Source organism: Eumetopias jubatus, unplaced genomic scaffold (genome assembly GCF_037043125.1).
Source record: "Eumetopias jubatus isolate StellerSeaLion01/CBP00866 unplaced genomic scaffold, mEumJub1_p1.0 scaffold_1, whole genome shotgun sequence".
In the NCBI taxonomy this organism is placed as follows: Eukaryota; Metazoa; Chordata; class Mammalia; order Carnivora; family Otariidae; genus Eumetopias; species Eumetopias jubatus.
The window spans coordinates 109,458,100-109,477,245 of NW_028274807.1; the positions used below are offsets into that span (position 1 = coordinate 109,458,100).

The 19,146-nt window shown below is 36.8% G+C and overlaps 1 protein-coding gene across 14 annotated transcripts in view; it reads right to left on the reverse strand.

Annotated features, from left to right (window-relative positions):
- Nucleotides 1–19,146, reverse strand: part of MBNL1 (muscleblind like splicing regulator 1) — a 201,574-nt gene that overhangs the window by 143,151 nt on the left and 39,277 nt on the right. For 5 of the 14 annotated variants that reach the window (XM_028103146.2, XM_028103144.2, XM_028103148.2 and 2 more), the window contains exon 2: nucleotides 3,080–4,061. The exons of 8 other annotated variants lie outside the window; for them this stretch is intronic. In XM_028103146.2, the coding sequence (XP_027958947.1) occupies nucleotides 3,080–3,253 (174 nt within the window). In that variant the 5' untranslated portion in view covers nucleotides 3,254–4,061. Of the gene's footprint in view, nucleotides 1–3,079; nucleotides 4,062–19,146 lie in introns of those variants that run through there. One more of the 14 variants, XM_028103153.2, reaches the window with a different exon arrangement.

The following is a 19,146-nucleotide window of genomic DNA, read 5'->3' on the forward strand; positions in this document are numbered from 1 at the left end:
ATTAAGTGAGAACAATAAAGTGTTTAAAATAGTGCTTAATTTCTAAAATAACACACATTATTACAACTTTTGCTCTCCCTGTTACCATTCTATTTCCAACATAATATATACACATATTCCTAATTATCATGTACTCCCATTTCACTTAGCAACACATCTACTGAGATACAGAACTCTGTGTTTTCACGCAGTAAATTTAATCTAAGTTAATTATTTAAACTTTGAAATCACCGATATGCAACTAAAATGCCATCAGCTAATCTTCTTCCTGTTACCTTTAGCAATATGCCAATTGGTTTCTTTTACGTAAATACTGTCTTGAACTGTTTGACTTCTGTTTTTAATGAAACGAATTCTCCTCTTCTAAGTAGGAGTCTGCTATGAACGTAAGTCACCTGGGAGCCTGGCCAAAGTCTGCAGCAGCACAGCTGAAGGGTACAGCCATTTCACAGGGTCCTCTCACAGAGTATTTGGTTTGCTTTCCTAACTTGCTAAAAATAGTAGATTACACAGGCTACCTCCATCTCATGGCTCAAGAACTCACAAAAGGCTGGACTATGGATTGTAGGAATACATACAACACACTTAATTAAAGAAGTCAGGATATTACAAGTTTTCCAAATTCCTTCCGTTTACTCTCTGAAACAATACAAATGATCTAGTGGTTATTGGCATGGAAACCTCATAATGCTCCCAAATTTCAGAACTTCAAGCATGAGTCACAGAGTTACCTTAACTGTTAAAATATGTTTTTGATCTATTTTGGTCACAACATTGAATACACGAAGATAACTACCTAAAAGGCAGTAATCTAAGTACTGTATTAAAAATCACACAATGTGTTAGTTATAAATATGTATCTAAGAAAGATGGTTTTTGAAACGTAAATATTTAATACATATTCCAAATATGTTACATGAATTCTTAATTTGGTTATTTCACTAACATTTTAGGAGCTATTGTTCTGGGTATGAACCTCCACCACAAATAAATTTTGTGTTTGTTTTTTTTTCCTCTTATTCAAATCAAAATATTTTACCAAGTTTCAGACACCATAAATTAAATTTCAGTTTCTCTTAGAAAGACAAAGAATAAGGACAAAGTTTGCATTGATTAGCTGCAACATTAAGTTCATTTCATAAGTAAATTCAAATCTTGAAATTACTCGTTATTAAAAAAAAGTCCCTGATGTGGCAGTTCAATCTTGTTACCCACACAGCATGTCATTAAGCAATGCTCCTGTTTTACTCAAAGGGAGACTGTTCTGTGTCCACAAGTGAGCAGCCACTAAAAAAATATTTTGAGATGGAAAAATAGCAACTGAATTTTAACATTTCACAATGTTTCCAAATGCTGTGGAGGCAGGTCTTCTGTGAAACCACTCAATGTCACAGCCAAGTTTAATGTCCTTCATTTTGTAGCTACGAGTGCACCGTCAACTGTCTGTAGGATTAAAAATTGGATTTACTAGTAATTGGGTCAAAACAGGGTTACTTATGGACACAGCTGGCTACTGAGAAGTGTAATTAGCCATTTGCCCCTCATTTTATGGGTCCCCATCTCTAATCACACCTAAATTCAGTCAGCAGGAATTTAGGAATACACATTCACAGAGGTACAATCACTGTGCCCTTCCTTCATCGAAGCCTTTCAAAAGAAAGTAAGAGAAAGGCCCAATGGTAATTTATAACTTTTGGCTTATTGATCTTTATGACTATGACATTAAGAATAATCTAACACTGTAAGATATCTTTGTTGTGAACACCTCCCTTGATACGCTGCTCTGAAGATAATATCCTGAGTCTTTGGCGAAAACTTTAGCAAAGTAGGCAGCCCAAGCTGAGCCAAGAAGCAATTAACTGAAACAGTCAACTCATACATTAACTCATAACACATCAGGGTGAGTTATGAGTTAACATATGAGTTGACTATATTAGTTAATTCACCCCATGTTATTAAAGAAAGCATTTTTATTATAACAGCACTTTTTTTTTCTTTTGCAAAAGACAAGATGGATCTATGAAACTTTTTACTTCTCTATAGATGTAGAAATGAGAGTGACCCCCCCCCCCCACGGGTTCAAAGAATGAATTCCACTGGCACATTAGTATTCAAAGGCAATTCAATTAAACCGAATAAGTGAAAGTACCCAGGAATCTTCACATTTCTAGTCTTGACCTTGCATGTCAGAATAAAGACACATATGCTATCTTTTTAAAAGGTGCATTTTCAAACTTGATACCTGAAACACGAACCAATGACATTTTTGAATGTCAAGATAGACTAAAGCAGATCTTTCAGTATTATGGTGCCCAACAAAAGCTAACTTTTAACACTCCTAGCTGAGACTTACAAATTTCAAAATAATCAGGGTCCAACAAAATAAGTTATTTCACATTAAGAGTTTAGGAGCTAAAAAAAAAAAATCCAAGTAACAGTACTTAAAAGTTTCTACTTATTTATAAAACTCAACATTCAACAAAGTTTATGCCTCAGATAGGGTACTGGAGCAGCAAGAGAACCTTACTTCTCTATCTTCCACAAAATGCCTTGCTTCTGGCCTTAAAAGAATATGCTTATACAATAAAAAGGAAACCCACAATGTCAAAATGTTAATATAAAAAGTCTAGCCAAGTTTAGTTGCCTAGAAATCTGTTCTTTTACAAGCAACGGTACAGCACCTTTACAAACAAGGAAAAACGTTATCATCTTCATTCAGCTATTGCCATGGCCTTGTATAATCTGTGTATATGCTAACACACCTACGTATCTACATTTACTATTCCTATAGACGTTGACATTGCTATTACTAAGTAAAAAGTATGCTGATACTCTGTTTTAGAAAAAAAAAAAAAATTGCATTAAAGGACTGATGAGGTTCTTCATAACAAAGTTTGGCCAGACATGGTTCTATTGATTCTCAATAAAAGTCCCCCACCCCCAAAAACATCAGTAAGAACACACCGTATAGCTAAACTATTAACAAAGCAATCCATAATTCCAAACTCAATGGACTAAATGTCCACATCCCCTCTACTCATTTATTGCGTATCCTTAAAATAATATAATATTTACTCACTTTCAATGAATCAAAGCAGGCGATTACTCGTCCATTTTCAACTTGGCAGCTTTTCGAAGGATGTGCAAATTTACATTCCGTGTCTGGCCGTGAGCAAGTCCCCCTTTGGAACTCTCTACATACTTCCAGTGTTAGCCATTTTGTGTCCCGAATTGGTGTGACACTAACAGCCATGTTTAGATTTTACAGGTAGTTAAATTTTTCAGTGAAACCAACAAACCCAACCCCCCCACAAAAAAAAAAACAGCAAAAAAAAAAAATGCTGAACTGATAAAACTGTAAAATGATGATGAAAATGTCCCCTCCAAAATACTTTTTTCCCACTCCCTGCTTTAAAAGTACATGGAAAATTGTGTTGTCAATATCAAGGAAAAGATCTCCCACTAGAAATTCACAGCATGAAACTGTTAATTCAAAGAGGTTTTGGTATTTAGAGAAATACTAGAATTGTAAGTAGATGAACGTTTAAAAGTAGGGCCTCGAATCAGCCTTGTGCTCTCAGTAACCCCTTCCCAGTGCCAATTTGGAGCCCAAAATGCAAGCATGAAAACGTGGCAGACCCTTTGACACCGAATTTCCAAGCTGCTTTCAGCAAAGTTGTCTGAAAGGGAATCTCCTCACAGCTGAATTTGCAATGGAGTTTGGTGGTGCAATCGGTATTGATTAGTTTGGCATAGACAGATGCAGCAGTTTAGAGCAAATCGAGAAAATGATTTTTTTTTTCCTCCTTGATTTCCTGGCAGAAGAGATCTTACTTTTTCAGCAAACTTTTCTTTTAAAACTAAAGCAGCCTAGGGCAATGCCAGATACTTAGAGCTTTTGTCTTGATTATAAGTAGAAATGGGGGTGTCTGGGCTAGAGGTGGAGGGTGGATGTGCTGTCGTCACAGTCTAGCTGGCAGCAAGCAAGGCAAAAGCAGAGACTGCTCTAGAAGCGGGTCCAAGCAGCAGAGACGTCAGGAAAGGCACTTCTTAGTACCAACCTGTAGAAAAAAGAGATAGGTTAAGATTTACTAAGTAGCACTTCACTGATGCCCTACAGTATCACAACCTTGCCATGTGCTACCAGACTAAGTAATATTCAAGTCAGCTTCTCTCCTTCTCTGTCTGTCTCTCTCGCTCGTTCTCTCTCTCTCTCTTTCTCTCTCTCTCTCTCTCTCTCTCTCACACACACACACACACACACACAATACTTACAGTGAGACATATTGCAGCCAGCCATCGTAGATTTATTAAAAAAAGGGGCCGTTTCCCCCTGTGAAGCAATGCATGATAGAGAGATAACCAATCACAGATAGTGTTGCAGCAATATTCTGGGCAGAAAGCCAATAGTGTGGGTTGTCTTATGAAAGGTCGCGCCTGTCAGACGTTCATTACTATGCTATAAGCACAGAAAATGTCCATCAGATGTGACTTATTCCACTGCAAGAGGACGAGCATGTGGGTTTTGAATTTACCCAACATGCAGTTAGTGGACTAAACCATGTTAGTTTCAAAACAGCTTCTGAGACAAGTCCAAGCACTTGAAGATCATTACCGGGGAATAAAAAGCAAGGTTTAAAAATTGCAGCTGACTTCCAAGCTGCTTTTCCCTCTGGCTCTGTGCAGGGACAGGCACTGAACAGCCTGCTCCTGCTGTCCTGACACGTGAATAAAAAAGGAAAGGGGTGTTTACAAATGGTACATTCTCCTGACCTATCCAATTCACTTCCTTCTAAAGCCCAAGTCCTGCCCCTCCACTGAAAGCAGCTCTCATACTGTAAAACTATTCCATTCAGCCGGCAGACACTTTGTCAATATATCACAGGCAGGCGAGATGCGAACAAAAGCATCCTTTATTTGAACATTTTTTAAGCAGAAGCTGAGGTCATGTGGGGAAAATAAGGAGTGCAGTGTTGTCAGTGTGTCTGGCAAATCTGAAGTCAACCTCAAGGGGGAAAGTGATTCCATCGCAGAAACATTAAATATTAAGTGAGCAATTGGATTTGGGCAGCATGATGCACTTCGGAGGTACGAACGAAGCCGGAGGTTGGGGGCTGGGGGATCCCCTGTTGCCTGATGATCTATTAACTCTGCACTACTAGGAGACTGCTCCTTACAGGAGGGCATTTTTGCCTTTCACAACTTACTTTCTCTTTCAATCGAGATGGAAAAACTTTCAGAAAATGCTTAGTAGTTACAGAAACAAAAGTACACAGTTTTTTTTTTTTTCTTTTGAATGTTACCAACAAAGGAAACAAGGCTTTAATAACTCCAAAAGTTTTGCACTCCAAAAAAGCACTGGCACAATATAATAGTGTTTGATCACACTTACTTCTTCGAAGGCCAAATATGGCCAATTGGCATATGGTACATGTGGAACCATAATTTGGAAACTGGAATACAGGATATGAATATGTAAAAATAGAACCCAAACAGATCTATCTATGGATATCTAGCAGAATTCTTAAAAATTTCTTTAAGGATTAATACTGTCATTTTTTTTTAAGATTTTATTTACTTATTTGAGAGGGAGAAAGCACTAGAGAGAGAATGAGTAGGGGGCAGAGGGAGAGGGAGAAGCAGGCTCCCCACTGAGCAGGGAGCCTGACACAGGGCTCAATCCTAGGACCCTGGGATCATGACCTGAGCTGAAGGCAGACACTTAACTGAATGAGCCACCCAGGTGCCCGAATACTGTCATTCTTAATACTAATTAAAAACAAAACAAACAAACAAACAAACAAAAAACTAGCAGATACCAGGTTTGGGAAACACTGTAGTAAGACTACAACTTTTGAGAAAGGTTAAAAAGAACCAACTCAAGAAATATTTTTGTTTTCAAAACATTTTCTGGTCCTAACTCCTGATTATATAAAAACAAAGGCAAGTTGGTCATAAACTCTAAGATTCATCCACCTTCCTGACTCTGCTCTGCACTCAGGATTTCTCAACTACTCCAGGCCCTCAGCCTGTACCCATCTGTGTCCAACAACCTCTTCTGTCTTTCTTGCTAGAATCTTCAAGTGCCTCACCTGCAACCATTCACCTCCTTTGGAAGCCAGCTAAGATGTCACTTCCTCCAAGAAACTCCCAAGATGTGACTTTCTCCATCTCCATCCACCCATTTATTAATGAGATCTTTTCTGAATTATCTTTGCACCCCAGTATGGTCTGTTACTCACTTCTACATATGACCCACTAAATTATATGTCAGAAACAATGTCACTCGTCTCAGAACCCCAGGGCTCAGCACAGTGATGGAAAATTTACGGAGCTCCATAACTTCCGTAAATTAAATCATCGATTACTACATCTGGACTGGAATTACCTCTAGGGCACAGAAATACACAAACACACATATGAACACACTCATATAAACACACATATAACATCACACATGAACCACACAAACACACGCTCAAACACATACACACACCCATACAACCCACCACTTCCTGTATAAATTACTATATTCCTGGGTCACACAGGCCCTCCCGCAGCCTAGGAATCCTCTTCCAGCCCTGGACAGCTCCCTCAGACATTCCCCATAGCAGCTTTTCTAAAACGTCAACACTTTCCAGCCCCTCCTTCCTCCTCCATATTCCTCCCGCTTGCAGCCTGCGATGATCTTCCAGGTCACAAGTATCTCACAGTCAAAAGAGTAGCCCTCAGACATGAACTCTCTCTCACCTCCCCACCACCCATCTTTAAGCTTTCTTTCCGTATCTTTCATTTTCGTCTTCCAGTTTTGCCTTCGCTTGCACACTGTTAAGCGTCCACCTCGACTCGCTCCTTCTCAGAACATCTGTTCCCTTTACATTCCCTCTGTCTGTGAATGCCCTGCCTTGTCTACACGCTTTCTCTTAGCCCTCAACCTGCTGAAGTAGCTCTGGACTAGAGGGGGCGGCATGGCAGGAGGAAGGAGGCCCTGACTAGCTACGCGTCCTTCCTGTCCCTAATGCTCTTCATCGGCTGTTCCAAGACAAATGTCTGAAGGGTCATCTACGCGTGCTGTTTTTCTGCTTCTTCAGTTTTGAATCTATATCAGTGTGACCTCCACAACTCATTACTTTACTGCTCAGCAATGGCCGTCGATGCTCTAATTCAAGCCAAATTCAAAGACTACGCTTGTCCTTATCTTTCCGTTTCTCCCATTGCTGCCCCTCTCGCATCCTCTCCCATAGGGAGGAGCTGCCAGGAGCTGGGAAGGTTCTTGGCATATGCCATGCCGGTGTAGGCTCCTGGGACTTGTCACATGCTGACCCTTTGTTTGGAGTGACACTCTTCTTCACCCCTTCAGCTTGGTAAATCCCTTCTTGTTTTAAGTTGCTATTCAGATATCACCTTCTCTCCACGGCTGGGCCAACTATGCTAAACATTATTCCATCTCAGAATACCCTCAGTATTTTATAGCTCTTTTGACCCCAAGGTTATAAATCCCCTGACAACAGGGTCTATCACCATTTTTTTTATCCCAGTTCCTGGAACATAACAGACGTTTTCAAAATATTTGATAAATGAATAAATTTTATTCAAACTCACAGGAATAAACATGTACATAAGATTGCATCCCCAAAGGCAAGGAAATAGCTCAGCATGATCTATGGGCGCCACACAGCATGAGAAAGGATAATGGTACCATTAGAAATATCTTCATTGGTCGGTGGTTATGTCTAAATACAACCACAAAATCAATATCTAGAGTTGATTATTTTTCCCCTCTGCCATGTTCCAGGCTTAATCTCACTTGGGCACAAAATATACTTTAATTAGTAAAATGCTTGCAAATGGATACTTTGGACATTTTTATTTTCCATAGCACAGATACTCTATTCACTTCACAAAGGGTTACTGAAAAAATTATAGATACACACATATTTGTAAGTTTAATACTGTTTAATTGTAAAATATACACGCAAAGATGATAATCAAAATGTCTCCTCTAACTAGGCATAGAGACTGAGCAGTCAAAATGGACACCAACTTTTATGCATTGTTAGTGTAGCTGCACCTAGCAATGTGTATGCCAGTCCTTGATATGGGGCACTGGGGTAATGAACAGAGATTACATCTAAATTGCTGAGATCAGATTATTGTCTTATAACCTTTCTCTTTTTCAAACAGAAGAACTTCAGAGAAGACTGGAACTCTTCATAATTGAGTGTTTTGGTAAATTAAGATTGAATAAGATTTGGATCAATACTGAATTCCCAAAACATTATTTCAGCTGGTAATGGATTTTTATTCTATAGATAGAGAAGGTGCTTAAAAGTGTGTGGGTAATTTCCACATTGTGAGAATTCTTGCAAACATATTTGCCCCCAAAATATATGTTGTTTGTAAATAATTATGAAGGAAATATTTCTACTTGAAAGATACTTACTAACAGCTAAATTGCTTCTGAAGTAAATTTCTTTTTTTTTAAAGATTTTATTTATTTATTTGAGAGAGAGAGAGCATGAGAGGGGGGGAGGGTCCAAGGGAGAAGCAGACTCACTGCTGAGCAGGGAGCCTGATGCGGGACTCGATCCAGGGACTCCAGGATCATGACCTGAGCCGAAGGCAGTCGCTTAACCAACTGAGCCACCCAGGCGCCCCTGAAGTAAATTTCTGACCTATACTTCAACATATTATAATAAACTTCCCTGCACCAAAAAAAGAAGAAAAAAAAAAGGACTGGACCATTTAATAGTTTTACAGTAAGACTCAAACTTTTTAAAACTTACATAAAAACAAGCCCTCTTGCACCTATTGATCAAATTCCAAACACTAACCAAAGAGCTCCTCACATTACGTGATACGTTCTACAAATAAGCATGTTCTGCTGTAACAACCAAGATCCAATTCTTCCTTGAGTGATATCAGAAATAACATACATTTTCTACTTTAAGATACAAAGGGGGAAATAGAAAGGAAAAGAAGAAAATGTAAAGCTGGAGAGAAGGAAGCTAAGAAAAGAATCAAGGATAAAGTAAAAGAGTGCGGCAAATTACTAATAATGAGTCTCACAGCAACTAATATATATTAGCATCAAAGCTGACAGTGGATGGCTTCATATAAAAATCTATTTAAGGGATGCATACATACTGCATTAGAGGATAAAGAGGTGCTTGCAAGGTAGGAGACTGAAATTTTGTTTTGGAGAACTGGATGGCCTCTACGAGCAATAGAGCATTAAATGTCGTAGTCATATACATGTAGTAATCATTTCAGTTCTTCTGAACCAAATATAGGGAGGTTGGTCCTCCTGCATCCCAGAGCAGTTAGCTGGGAATTTTCGGGACTTTTTTCATAAGCTTTTGATTTTGAAATAGCTTACATACTGAGGAAGTTAACAGAGTAATTATTTGAGGTGTTTTTTTTTTTTTTAATTTACTAAGACAGCTTTAATCTAACTGGAAAAGAAAGCCAGCTTCTAATGTTTGATGGTGACAAGAAGAAGCCCCTTGCCCTAAACCATAACTTTTCCCCCAGGTTCACTGATGTCAAAAAGTCCATAATTAGCAATGCATGACTTCAGTGAATTAACTCACAGTACAATTTTGCCCAGGGCTTGCCCCAAATATTAACAGAGATTTCAGTATACAAACCAACTAAGCATTTCTGGAAGCTGTACAGCCATTTCTCTACTCATTAAGGTACTAAATACAGTAACAAGGCCGTTAGTTATTACATGGGAAAAACTGCAGTATGAATGGGTTAATGCAGTCTTCAGCAGGATTCAACTCTATATAACAAAAAGCTGAGATCAGTGTTTCTCAGCAAGGGGTAAGCACACTATGGGTAGCACCCATGGCCATTTTAAGTGATGCAGAAACAACATAATTTTAAGAGATGCATCAGAATGCAAAAACTAGCTCATCAAGCCTCTGATCACGTGGATACCATAGCTTAGAAAGAAGCTAACATTTAATAGAAGTAATTTAGAGAATAAGACTAATATACAAAAAAAAAAAAAAAAACCTAAGAATATATTGGCAAAATCATGAAGGAGATATGCAAATAACTGAAGTTTTAGGAACACTGCTGAGAAAAAAAGATAACTTTCAACCGCACATGCCGACTGTTAATGAGGCTGGCCAGTCTGACACATTGCTCTGTGTTAGGCTGACAAGCTGCTGCCAAGAAAAGGAAAGTTTGGTAACTGAAATAAGTCATCTATGGTCTGTCAAAGCACTCCTTTACAATTCGGGTAGGCTCAGTACCCTAATCATCAAGTGGTCCCTTACTAGAAGGATAAGGGAGGAGTGTTGGTTAAGAAATACACTATCGCCAAAGATAAGAATTCCAAAAGCAACTCACTAAACGTGCATGCACTCAATAGAAAATGATTATTGTCCCTTCTGTATTTATATTTAAGACCAAAGAAAACAGGAAGCCTCTACGCAATGATTAAAAAGTGAATTTTTAATGGTCTCCTGTATCAGGCAAAATAAAAAAAAAAAAAAATTAAAAGCTTTAAGATCATTAGAAGATAAATATCACAGTGGCAGGCCGTACTTTTGTTCAGTGGCTCACTAGCTCTGTACCTAATTAGGTCTTCATCCCGTCCCTACTGCAAAGTTACCTTCCTGGAAGCTTTTCCAGCCACTGTCAAAGAGTATCCGGCCTTCTGTTCCTCTCAACACCAGCCCAGATTTGCCAGACCTTTACCTTGCTTTATTTTTCTTTAGAGCACTTGTTAGGATTGGGTGTAATATTATGTACTTATCTTACTATCTGTTTATCATCTACTTTGGCCATTAATATGTAAGCTCCATGAGAGCCGGCAGCTGTTAAGCTAATTCTCCACTAAACAAGCCAGCACCAGAACAGTGCCTGGTCCAGAGACAGCCAGCGATCTGTTTGTGGCATGACTAAACATTTCTTAGTATATCTGAATACTAGTTTAAAAGTATTTTCTATAAGTTAAAAGGCCTGTTTGATACACTGGCAATGTTACCTTCAAAACTGAATGAAACCAGCATCCAACTCCACTCATTGGAAAGAGAGAATGAGGCAGTGAAGTTAACACAGGACCGTATTTATATACCTCCTCAATTATGAAGTTGATGGAAGATTTTCTTATCCACAGAAGAATCTGAAATAGTTACATGTGGCTTTGCAAATTTAAAACATCTAAATAATTATCTGTGAATTTCTGACAGAATCAGTCTTCAGTTCTGGCAAAAGAAGGGAAATTTGCATTTTTTTTCTGATGATATTCAAACAGGCAGCCTTTTAACATTTCCGTCTATTCTACAAGAAAGTATAATGACATAATACTACAATGCCACTTTATCGTTCTTCAGGAAAAAACACTAAGCCTATTTAGTGTTTTGCCTACTCTACATATTACACAAAAAGTCATCTTGTTAGCCTTACGTAGTAATTTCTGATCTATCCATATCATTTAATATTTCAAAATAACAAACAGTTAGGAAATCAGAACACAAACAACAACAAAATTAACAATCCTGCTATGTGCTCAGGAGCTAAAATGGTAGGAAAAAACAAATCTCACCATCCTGGCAATTTTCAGGAAAATGGTACATTGACCCAAATGGAATCTACCAATGTGAAATTAGCATGACAAAACTGTGAATGCCAAAACACTGATATTGTTATTCCCAATGCAACGCCATAATTATAGACTTTGATTCTAAAGTTTACTCAAATGAGTTAATTTTATCTGGCATAGTAACGGGGGGCCAAAATCTTAGTTTTAAATTTTTCACATTTATATCCTTTGAATAACATCACCTACCTTCTTACAAGGTTGGTGGTACTTCAGCCTAATACATGTTTAAATGTGACTTTCATTGCATGAGAAATGGTAGCAAATTCATCTATGCCTCCCTAATATTGTTATTGCCCAACTCAAAAAGAACTATGAAGTGATTAATGAGAAAACTGAGGAAATATTCCCATGGCGCCTGTGCATCAGTGAAATCTGCTGCATGCGTACCTCTTTGTCCCACTGTCCTGACTTTCCTTCCAGGGCAGAAATCATTCTCACAACCGGTGGTCATTAAGGTCTTCTCCACAATTAACCTATGCCTGTTTTTCACTTGAGCAGACTCAACTAACTGAGCTAAATTATAAAGTCAACATGAGAAGAAATGACTACATATATACTACAGATACTGCATATATATATATGTATAGTATTTGTCTCTATGTGTGTGTATATATATGTATACATATATGTGTGTGTGTGTGTGTGTATGTATATACACAGAGAGAGAGAGCGCATGTGAGCAAGAGAGTACACCAAAAATAAAGGATATCTATTAGAACCAGATTTAATCATAGTTGTCACACTTTCCAGAATTTTTAAAATCTTAAGTGACAATAGCTCTCAATATCTCAATATCAAGTATATCTAAGTACAAAAGCTTCATCTTAACAGATGAATCTTGAATTTCCAGATAGGTCTGATTTAAAACCTAACATAGTAACCTCAATCTGGGAAATTGCACTGACATTTCTATTGAAGATTGCCCAAAATATGTGTTGCTTAATTATTATTCATTATGAGAAAATTAAGTAAAATGTATGTTTATAGTTAACTAAAGAGATCTAAAATAATTATTCCTCAGAATATAATGAATGAAACCAATTATAAATATGGTATGGTATTACATGAATGTATCCAATTTAATGAATTAGTGGACTTCTCATGACACAACACAGTCCATAAACAACTCCTTTCCATTTAATCAGCAAAACTCCCTATCATTTTACAAATGTACCTCTTACTGAAAACTTTACAAATACTCAAGCTATAAAGGTTTACTATTATCATTCTATGAATATTTCTATGGTCTATATATGACCTCAAAATTTACCTTTTTTCACAAATAAATTCAAGCATTCTCTTAATAATATACCAATGTTAGTGTAAGACTGGAATCACAGACCTGTACCTCTGAAACAAATAATACATTATACGTTAAAAGAAAAAAAGAAGAAGAAGAAGAAGCAGATAGCAGGACGGGAAGAATGAAGGGGGGAAGCCAGAGGGGAAGACGAACCATGAGAGACGATGGACTCTGAGAAACAAACTGAGGGTTCTAGAGGGGAGAGGGGTGGGGGGATGGGCTAGCCTGGTGATGGGTATTAAAGAGGGCACATTCTGCGTGGAGCACTGGGTATTATGCACAAACAATGAATCACGGAAAGCTACATCAAAAACTAATGATGTACCGTATGGTGACTAATGTAACATAATAATAAAAAAAAGAATTTATTCCTAATAACAATAAAATATTACAATCTGTTTTACCTTGAGCTTTTTTTAAAAAATTTTTAAATTTTTAAAATTTTAAAAAAAATCACAAATTCACATACACTCACATATAAATATAATTATATTTTCCCTAATTAATAGTGAGTCAAGACCCCCATTGTTTTTCCCTAATTTAAAGGAGGAAGGAAGGAAGGAAGGAAGGAAGATATGTAACAAAACAAGGTCATGCACTGACAACTCATATTTTCACTTCAGTGTAGCTTAAGTATACTTTGGAGAAGGTTCCACATAACTCACATACTCAGCTAGGTCTGAGATGTGCACAACAACAAATTACGCTCATATTATTGCAATTGCTATATTATAACTCAGAGCTTCAGAATGAATTTTGCAGAAGCCTAGATTTAAAAGCCGGTCCACGTTTCCTTAAAAGAGACAAGGAACAGGGAGGCATATTTAGTTCATGCCTATCTCAGTATTTCTTATAAGGCTTAACATACAAAATTTTTTTATTTGAATATAGTTGACATACAATGTTACATTTGTTTCAAATACACAACACAGTGATTTGACAAGTTTATATATTATGCTATGCTCACCAAAATGCGCCTACCATCTGTCACCATACAATGCTATTATAATATCACTGATTATATTCCCTATGCTGTGCCTTTTATTCCCATGAATTATTTATTCCTTAACTGGAAACCTGTATTTCCCGCTCCCCTTTTCCCATTTTGCCCATCCCCCACCCTTCTCCCCTCTAGCAACCATCAGTTTGTTCTCTGTATTTATAGGTCTGATTCTGCTTTTTGTTTGTTTATTCATTTGTTTTTTTAGATTCCACATATAAGTGAAATCATACGGTATTTGTCTTTCTCAGTCTGACTTATTTCACTCAGTGTAATAACCTCCCTCCAGGTCTATCCATGTTGCTGCAAATGGCAAAGTCTCATCCTTGTTTATGGCTGCATAATATTCCTGTGGGGGTGTGGGAGGGTGTGTGCGTGTAAATATACCAACTTTTTATAAAAAAGAGAAACACACTGAAATCTACAAGTCTGAAAACATAATATTAGCTGGAAAGATAATTTGTCTCCATGACACCTGCTTTTTTTTAGCTACATGTACATTGTTTAACACACCCTTGTGTTGCTCTATGTCCTTGAATTTCTAACATATTTAAAAAGTGAAATCTCGTTATAAATGCATCAAGCAATGCAGATGAGTCACTGGTTCACAGGAACTTTTTTGCAGACATACATGAAAATGTCATGTCTTCACAGAGCTCACATTCAGAAAGAGATGTCAAATAAAATAAAAACCCATCAAGTGGTGCAATTAGGACTATGAGAATAAAGGATTCTCATATTAGAATTGTAAAGGCTCAGGAGCAAATTAAAATTTGAACCAAATACTGTTATTTAATTTTTAAGCCTCTTTTCTCCCTCCAGACCTAGACTTCCACCCTTCCAGTGACTACAATAATCTAAATTATTTCAAAGTCAATTAACAATTTGCACTCTCAACTATGATTCTGCTTTTTTGGTGTACTGAGAAGTATGGTATAAATTATAAGGCTATTCTCTGTATAGAGATAAAAACTACTAAATAATGGAAGAGATAGTAAAGTATAAATTAAAATAGTGAACAAAAATCTCTAGCAAGTAATTTACATGAACTATATACATCAAGTCCACATCTTTTCTTTCTTCCTTTCATTGGTTTTAGACATCACTAAATAAATGCACTTTCAACTGTAATAAATTTAAACCATACAGAAGGGTTTTAATAAAATCCAGGTGAATCCCCCCCCGCCCCACTCCACCACCAAATCAGACCCCCTATCATCCCAAAGGTAACCACTATTATTAGTATGGTATATACAGTCTTTATCTATGCATTCACATACACATACACACTCATACAGTTTATCATTCCTACAGAAATGATGGAAACATACTAATAAGCATATTGTTCTGAAGCTTGCTTTCCAGGATATATGATAATGACCTTTCCTTGTCAATACACATAGGTCAATGTAAATACTTTTTAACAACTATGTATTATCCCACTCTATGTCCATTTTTTTAATAGCAGCCACCTAAGTTAATGCTAATTTTTCACAAGCAACGTTGCAATGTATGTATAAAACTATTCTTACATTTTGAGTGGTTTCAATAACATACTTACAACATAATGTATATGCATATATTAACTGTGAACACGCTTCCTACAAGAAAATGTTTACCAATATGTCCTTCCACCAACACCGAACACTGCTTTTCTATATTGCTAAATCTAGTCCTTTAAAAGATACAATCCCTATATCTAGATTGTAACTTTCAAAAAAAAAAAGATTACTTATAAATTTCTATTGTGGGACTAGGCCAAAGGTATGATGGGTCTTTTCTCCTACAAGCAGAACTTAAAGCCTTGTCTTTGTATTTTGCAAAATATTTTCAACCGTTAGCCCTCAGATGGCAGCTAATCAATGGAAACATTTGTAAAATCAGTTTTTCAACTCCCATTATTTCAAAATAAACCATTTCACTGTAAAACAATTTTAACGTGTGTGTGTGTGCGTGTGTGTACATATATAAAATTTGCTAAAGAACAAGGACTGGGAGTCCAAATGAATGTCTGGGTTGACAGAGTATCAAAATGGACAATATATAGCTTACTATTCTTTTCTTACTAATAAAAACAAAATGTGTAGTTAACAGAGTCTGCAGGGCACGTTATATTTGGAAAATCACTGACAGCACACTGTCATATGATAAAGGGAATGCTTTTTTTACACATTATTTCTACAAATGTCAGAAAATATCCTGCTCCCCCCTCTCCGTGTTTAGACATGAATTGACTAAAGGAAATGGTTTTTGACAACTGCTATAAATAATGCAAGGCATTATCAAACTAGCTACGGCACAACAGAACTGTGGTGAACTCATGTAGGTCTACACACATTTTCTCATGTGGTAATTTCCCCTGAGGCTGGGAGTCCTCATGTAGTCACTTCTGACCCTGGAGTAGAGTACTTCCCTGAAGCGCCTTCCCTATCCAGTTAAAACAACCAAGGTATTCTTGTAGGATTTTGCCAATAGACATATGTCCTGTTAGAAAATAAAACATTCTTCCCTCACTCTGCCTTCCTCAAACTCTTCCCCAGTTACTGAGTAACAGCTCACAGAATAAAGAGGTACCCATATAAGATGGCTCGTTGGCAAAACGTGGGCACGTTCAATGCCTTCATTTTTTTTCACAATGTGATTTTACCATGTTGTCAAGTGTAAATAACGCCTTGCTTCTCACGGGAGATCAAAGATTTTATTCTTAGGATTCTGTACTTTCCATAAGACTATACGTACTGAACACGCTATGAACAAACTAATATGGCAGCTGAGGTTTGGTTCCTTTGCTAAACAGAAAAAGAACACTCCTTTCTTAGTTGTTTTAATTACCCATAAGGTTCAGTGCATTCCAAAAAAGCTGTCACACATGTGGAAATCCAAAGAGCTGACTACACCCTTCTAATGAGACAGTGATTAAGGTTCTGTGTGTTTCTGTTGGCATCATGTGCACTTAAAAAGCAATGACCAGCTTTCCACGGCAAATCACAATGCACTGATAGTTGCTAATAAAATCAAACAACTGCCAACAGTTTATTAACAGCAACACTTTTTGTTCTGGGATACTGATGCTCTAGAAAGAGTCTTGGACTATCTGAATTAGTCACCTGGGGATGACTGCTAAAATATATATTTTCCTGAGACCTACACCTTAGACCAGCTGAGGATAAAGACCAGGAATCTACATTTTAACTGAACTCCTCCAGGTTATTCTTAATCTCATTATGAATATTACTTCCACCAAAGATTGTTTATTATGTATCTACCAATAATTTCCTAAAAACTCAAAATATCTGTCCTGAAAAGTTGGATTGTTTGAGATTTGGTAACAAGCTTTTTTATTATATTCTATGAACTACTCTAGAAACTTGACACACCTGCAAAATGTTATGCAAAATTCTGTTATATTCGCTTTTTAAAGTATTATTTTTAATCAGGCACCATACATGTTCCTCCCCATCATTCCTAAGATACTACTCACCATAGCATACTACTCATCATGTCTCAAACCACTTATATTCTAATCCTGTTCAATAGTCACTCCAAGTTAGCATGCAAAAGCTACTTAATGTATAAAAAAAAAATCTCCCCAGTATATCTGAATGAATACACTGGATAAATTTAAAGAGCAATCATATAGCACTCTTAAACTTCATATCATTCTATCATTTAAATGTCAAATAAACCAGTAGATATAAACACACACACAAACACACACTAAATTCTTTAAAGACAGTGATATTTAGATTCTTTACTTCTTCCTAATAATGAGAATAATTTATAATAGTAAAGTTATTTTGTAAAAAGATGAAAAAACAATTAAGCACCTATTCAATCACCACAATATAAGATCAACTGCTAATAGTATAGATAAAGGTTAAGTAAGAATTAATTTATGAATGGGTGTGTAGGTATCTATGTGTTTGTGTGTGTGTCTGTGTGTGTGTGTGTCCAAAGAATAAACAAAAACTTTTATAAGGGAATTATTCAAATCATGTTCTTTGTATACAACAAAAAACTAGCTCTTTATTTTTTATATTTATTTAAAATCAATTAACGTATAGTGTATTATTAGTTTCAGAGGTAGAGTTCAGTGAGTCATCAATCTTATATAACACCCAGTGCTCATTATTTCACATGCCCTCCTTAATGTCCATCACCCCACCCCTCCACCCCTCTCCCCTCCAGCAACCCTCAGTTTGTTTCCAATAATGAAGAGTCTCTTCTGGTTTGTCTCCCTCTCTGATTTCATCTTGTTTTATTTTTCCCTCCCTTCCCCTATGAGCCTCTGTTTTGTTTCTTAAATTCCACATATGAGTGAAATCGTATGCTAATTGTCTTTCTCTGATAGACTTATTTCCTAGCTCTTCATTTAAATTGAAGTAAAAACTGTGTTAAAGTTAAGAGGGGGGAAAAGAAATTACTTAATCTTCTTGCAATGGTGAACCACTTTATTATGGATAAAACTACAAGCTATGTTCACTACTTTATTAAGTAACATACCCTTGAAGAGATGAACTTTTGAGAAGTTGGCTTATGCTACATTTCTTTTTTGCGTTTATATATAAAATCTGCAAGTTGTTCATCTGATTCTTTAATAGCAAGTTTCTACTGGAGGAGCTAAGTAGAAAAATTTACTTTCCCCCCCAGAACTCATACATTCTATGATTGTACAAAACAGCAAATAGTATTTTATATATTGGCATATAAATTTATTTTTATCTGATTTTTGCCATTTGATCCTCACAATTCTAAGAGATGGTTATATTATCTTGCCCATTTGTGAACAAATAAATGGGGGCTTGTACGATTTGACTGACTCACCAAAGTCCCCTAAGCTAACTAAATGGAAGAATCAGGATCCCAAATCAGGTCTTCTGATTCCAGGTTTAACATTTCATTCACAACACCTGCTGGCAATTTAACACCAAGCTTTACGGAAATGACAACGACTGTAAATACAATAGGAACAGAGAGATTGGGGCTGGAGTGGGATATGGTACAGCGGCCACAATTGTATCACCTGGGGTTTGTGCTGAGATTTAAGTGGAAGAGAAAGGCTCGCAGCATATAGATTCTGAAGGAGGTCAGACGATCCCTTACAGAGTTGAGAGATGGATGCTATTGTCCTTGTATGTCCATGGGGTATGCACTAGACACTAATAATGTACACTTAGGGATGTGAAAATTACACACCACATCTATCAGCTTCTTAAGACTGTT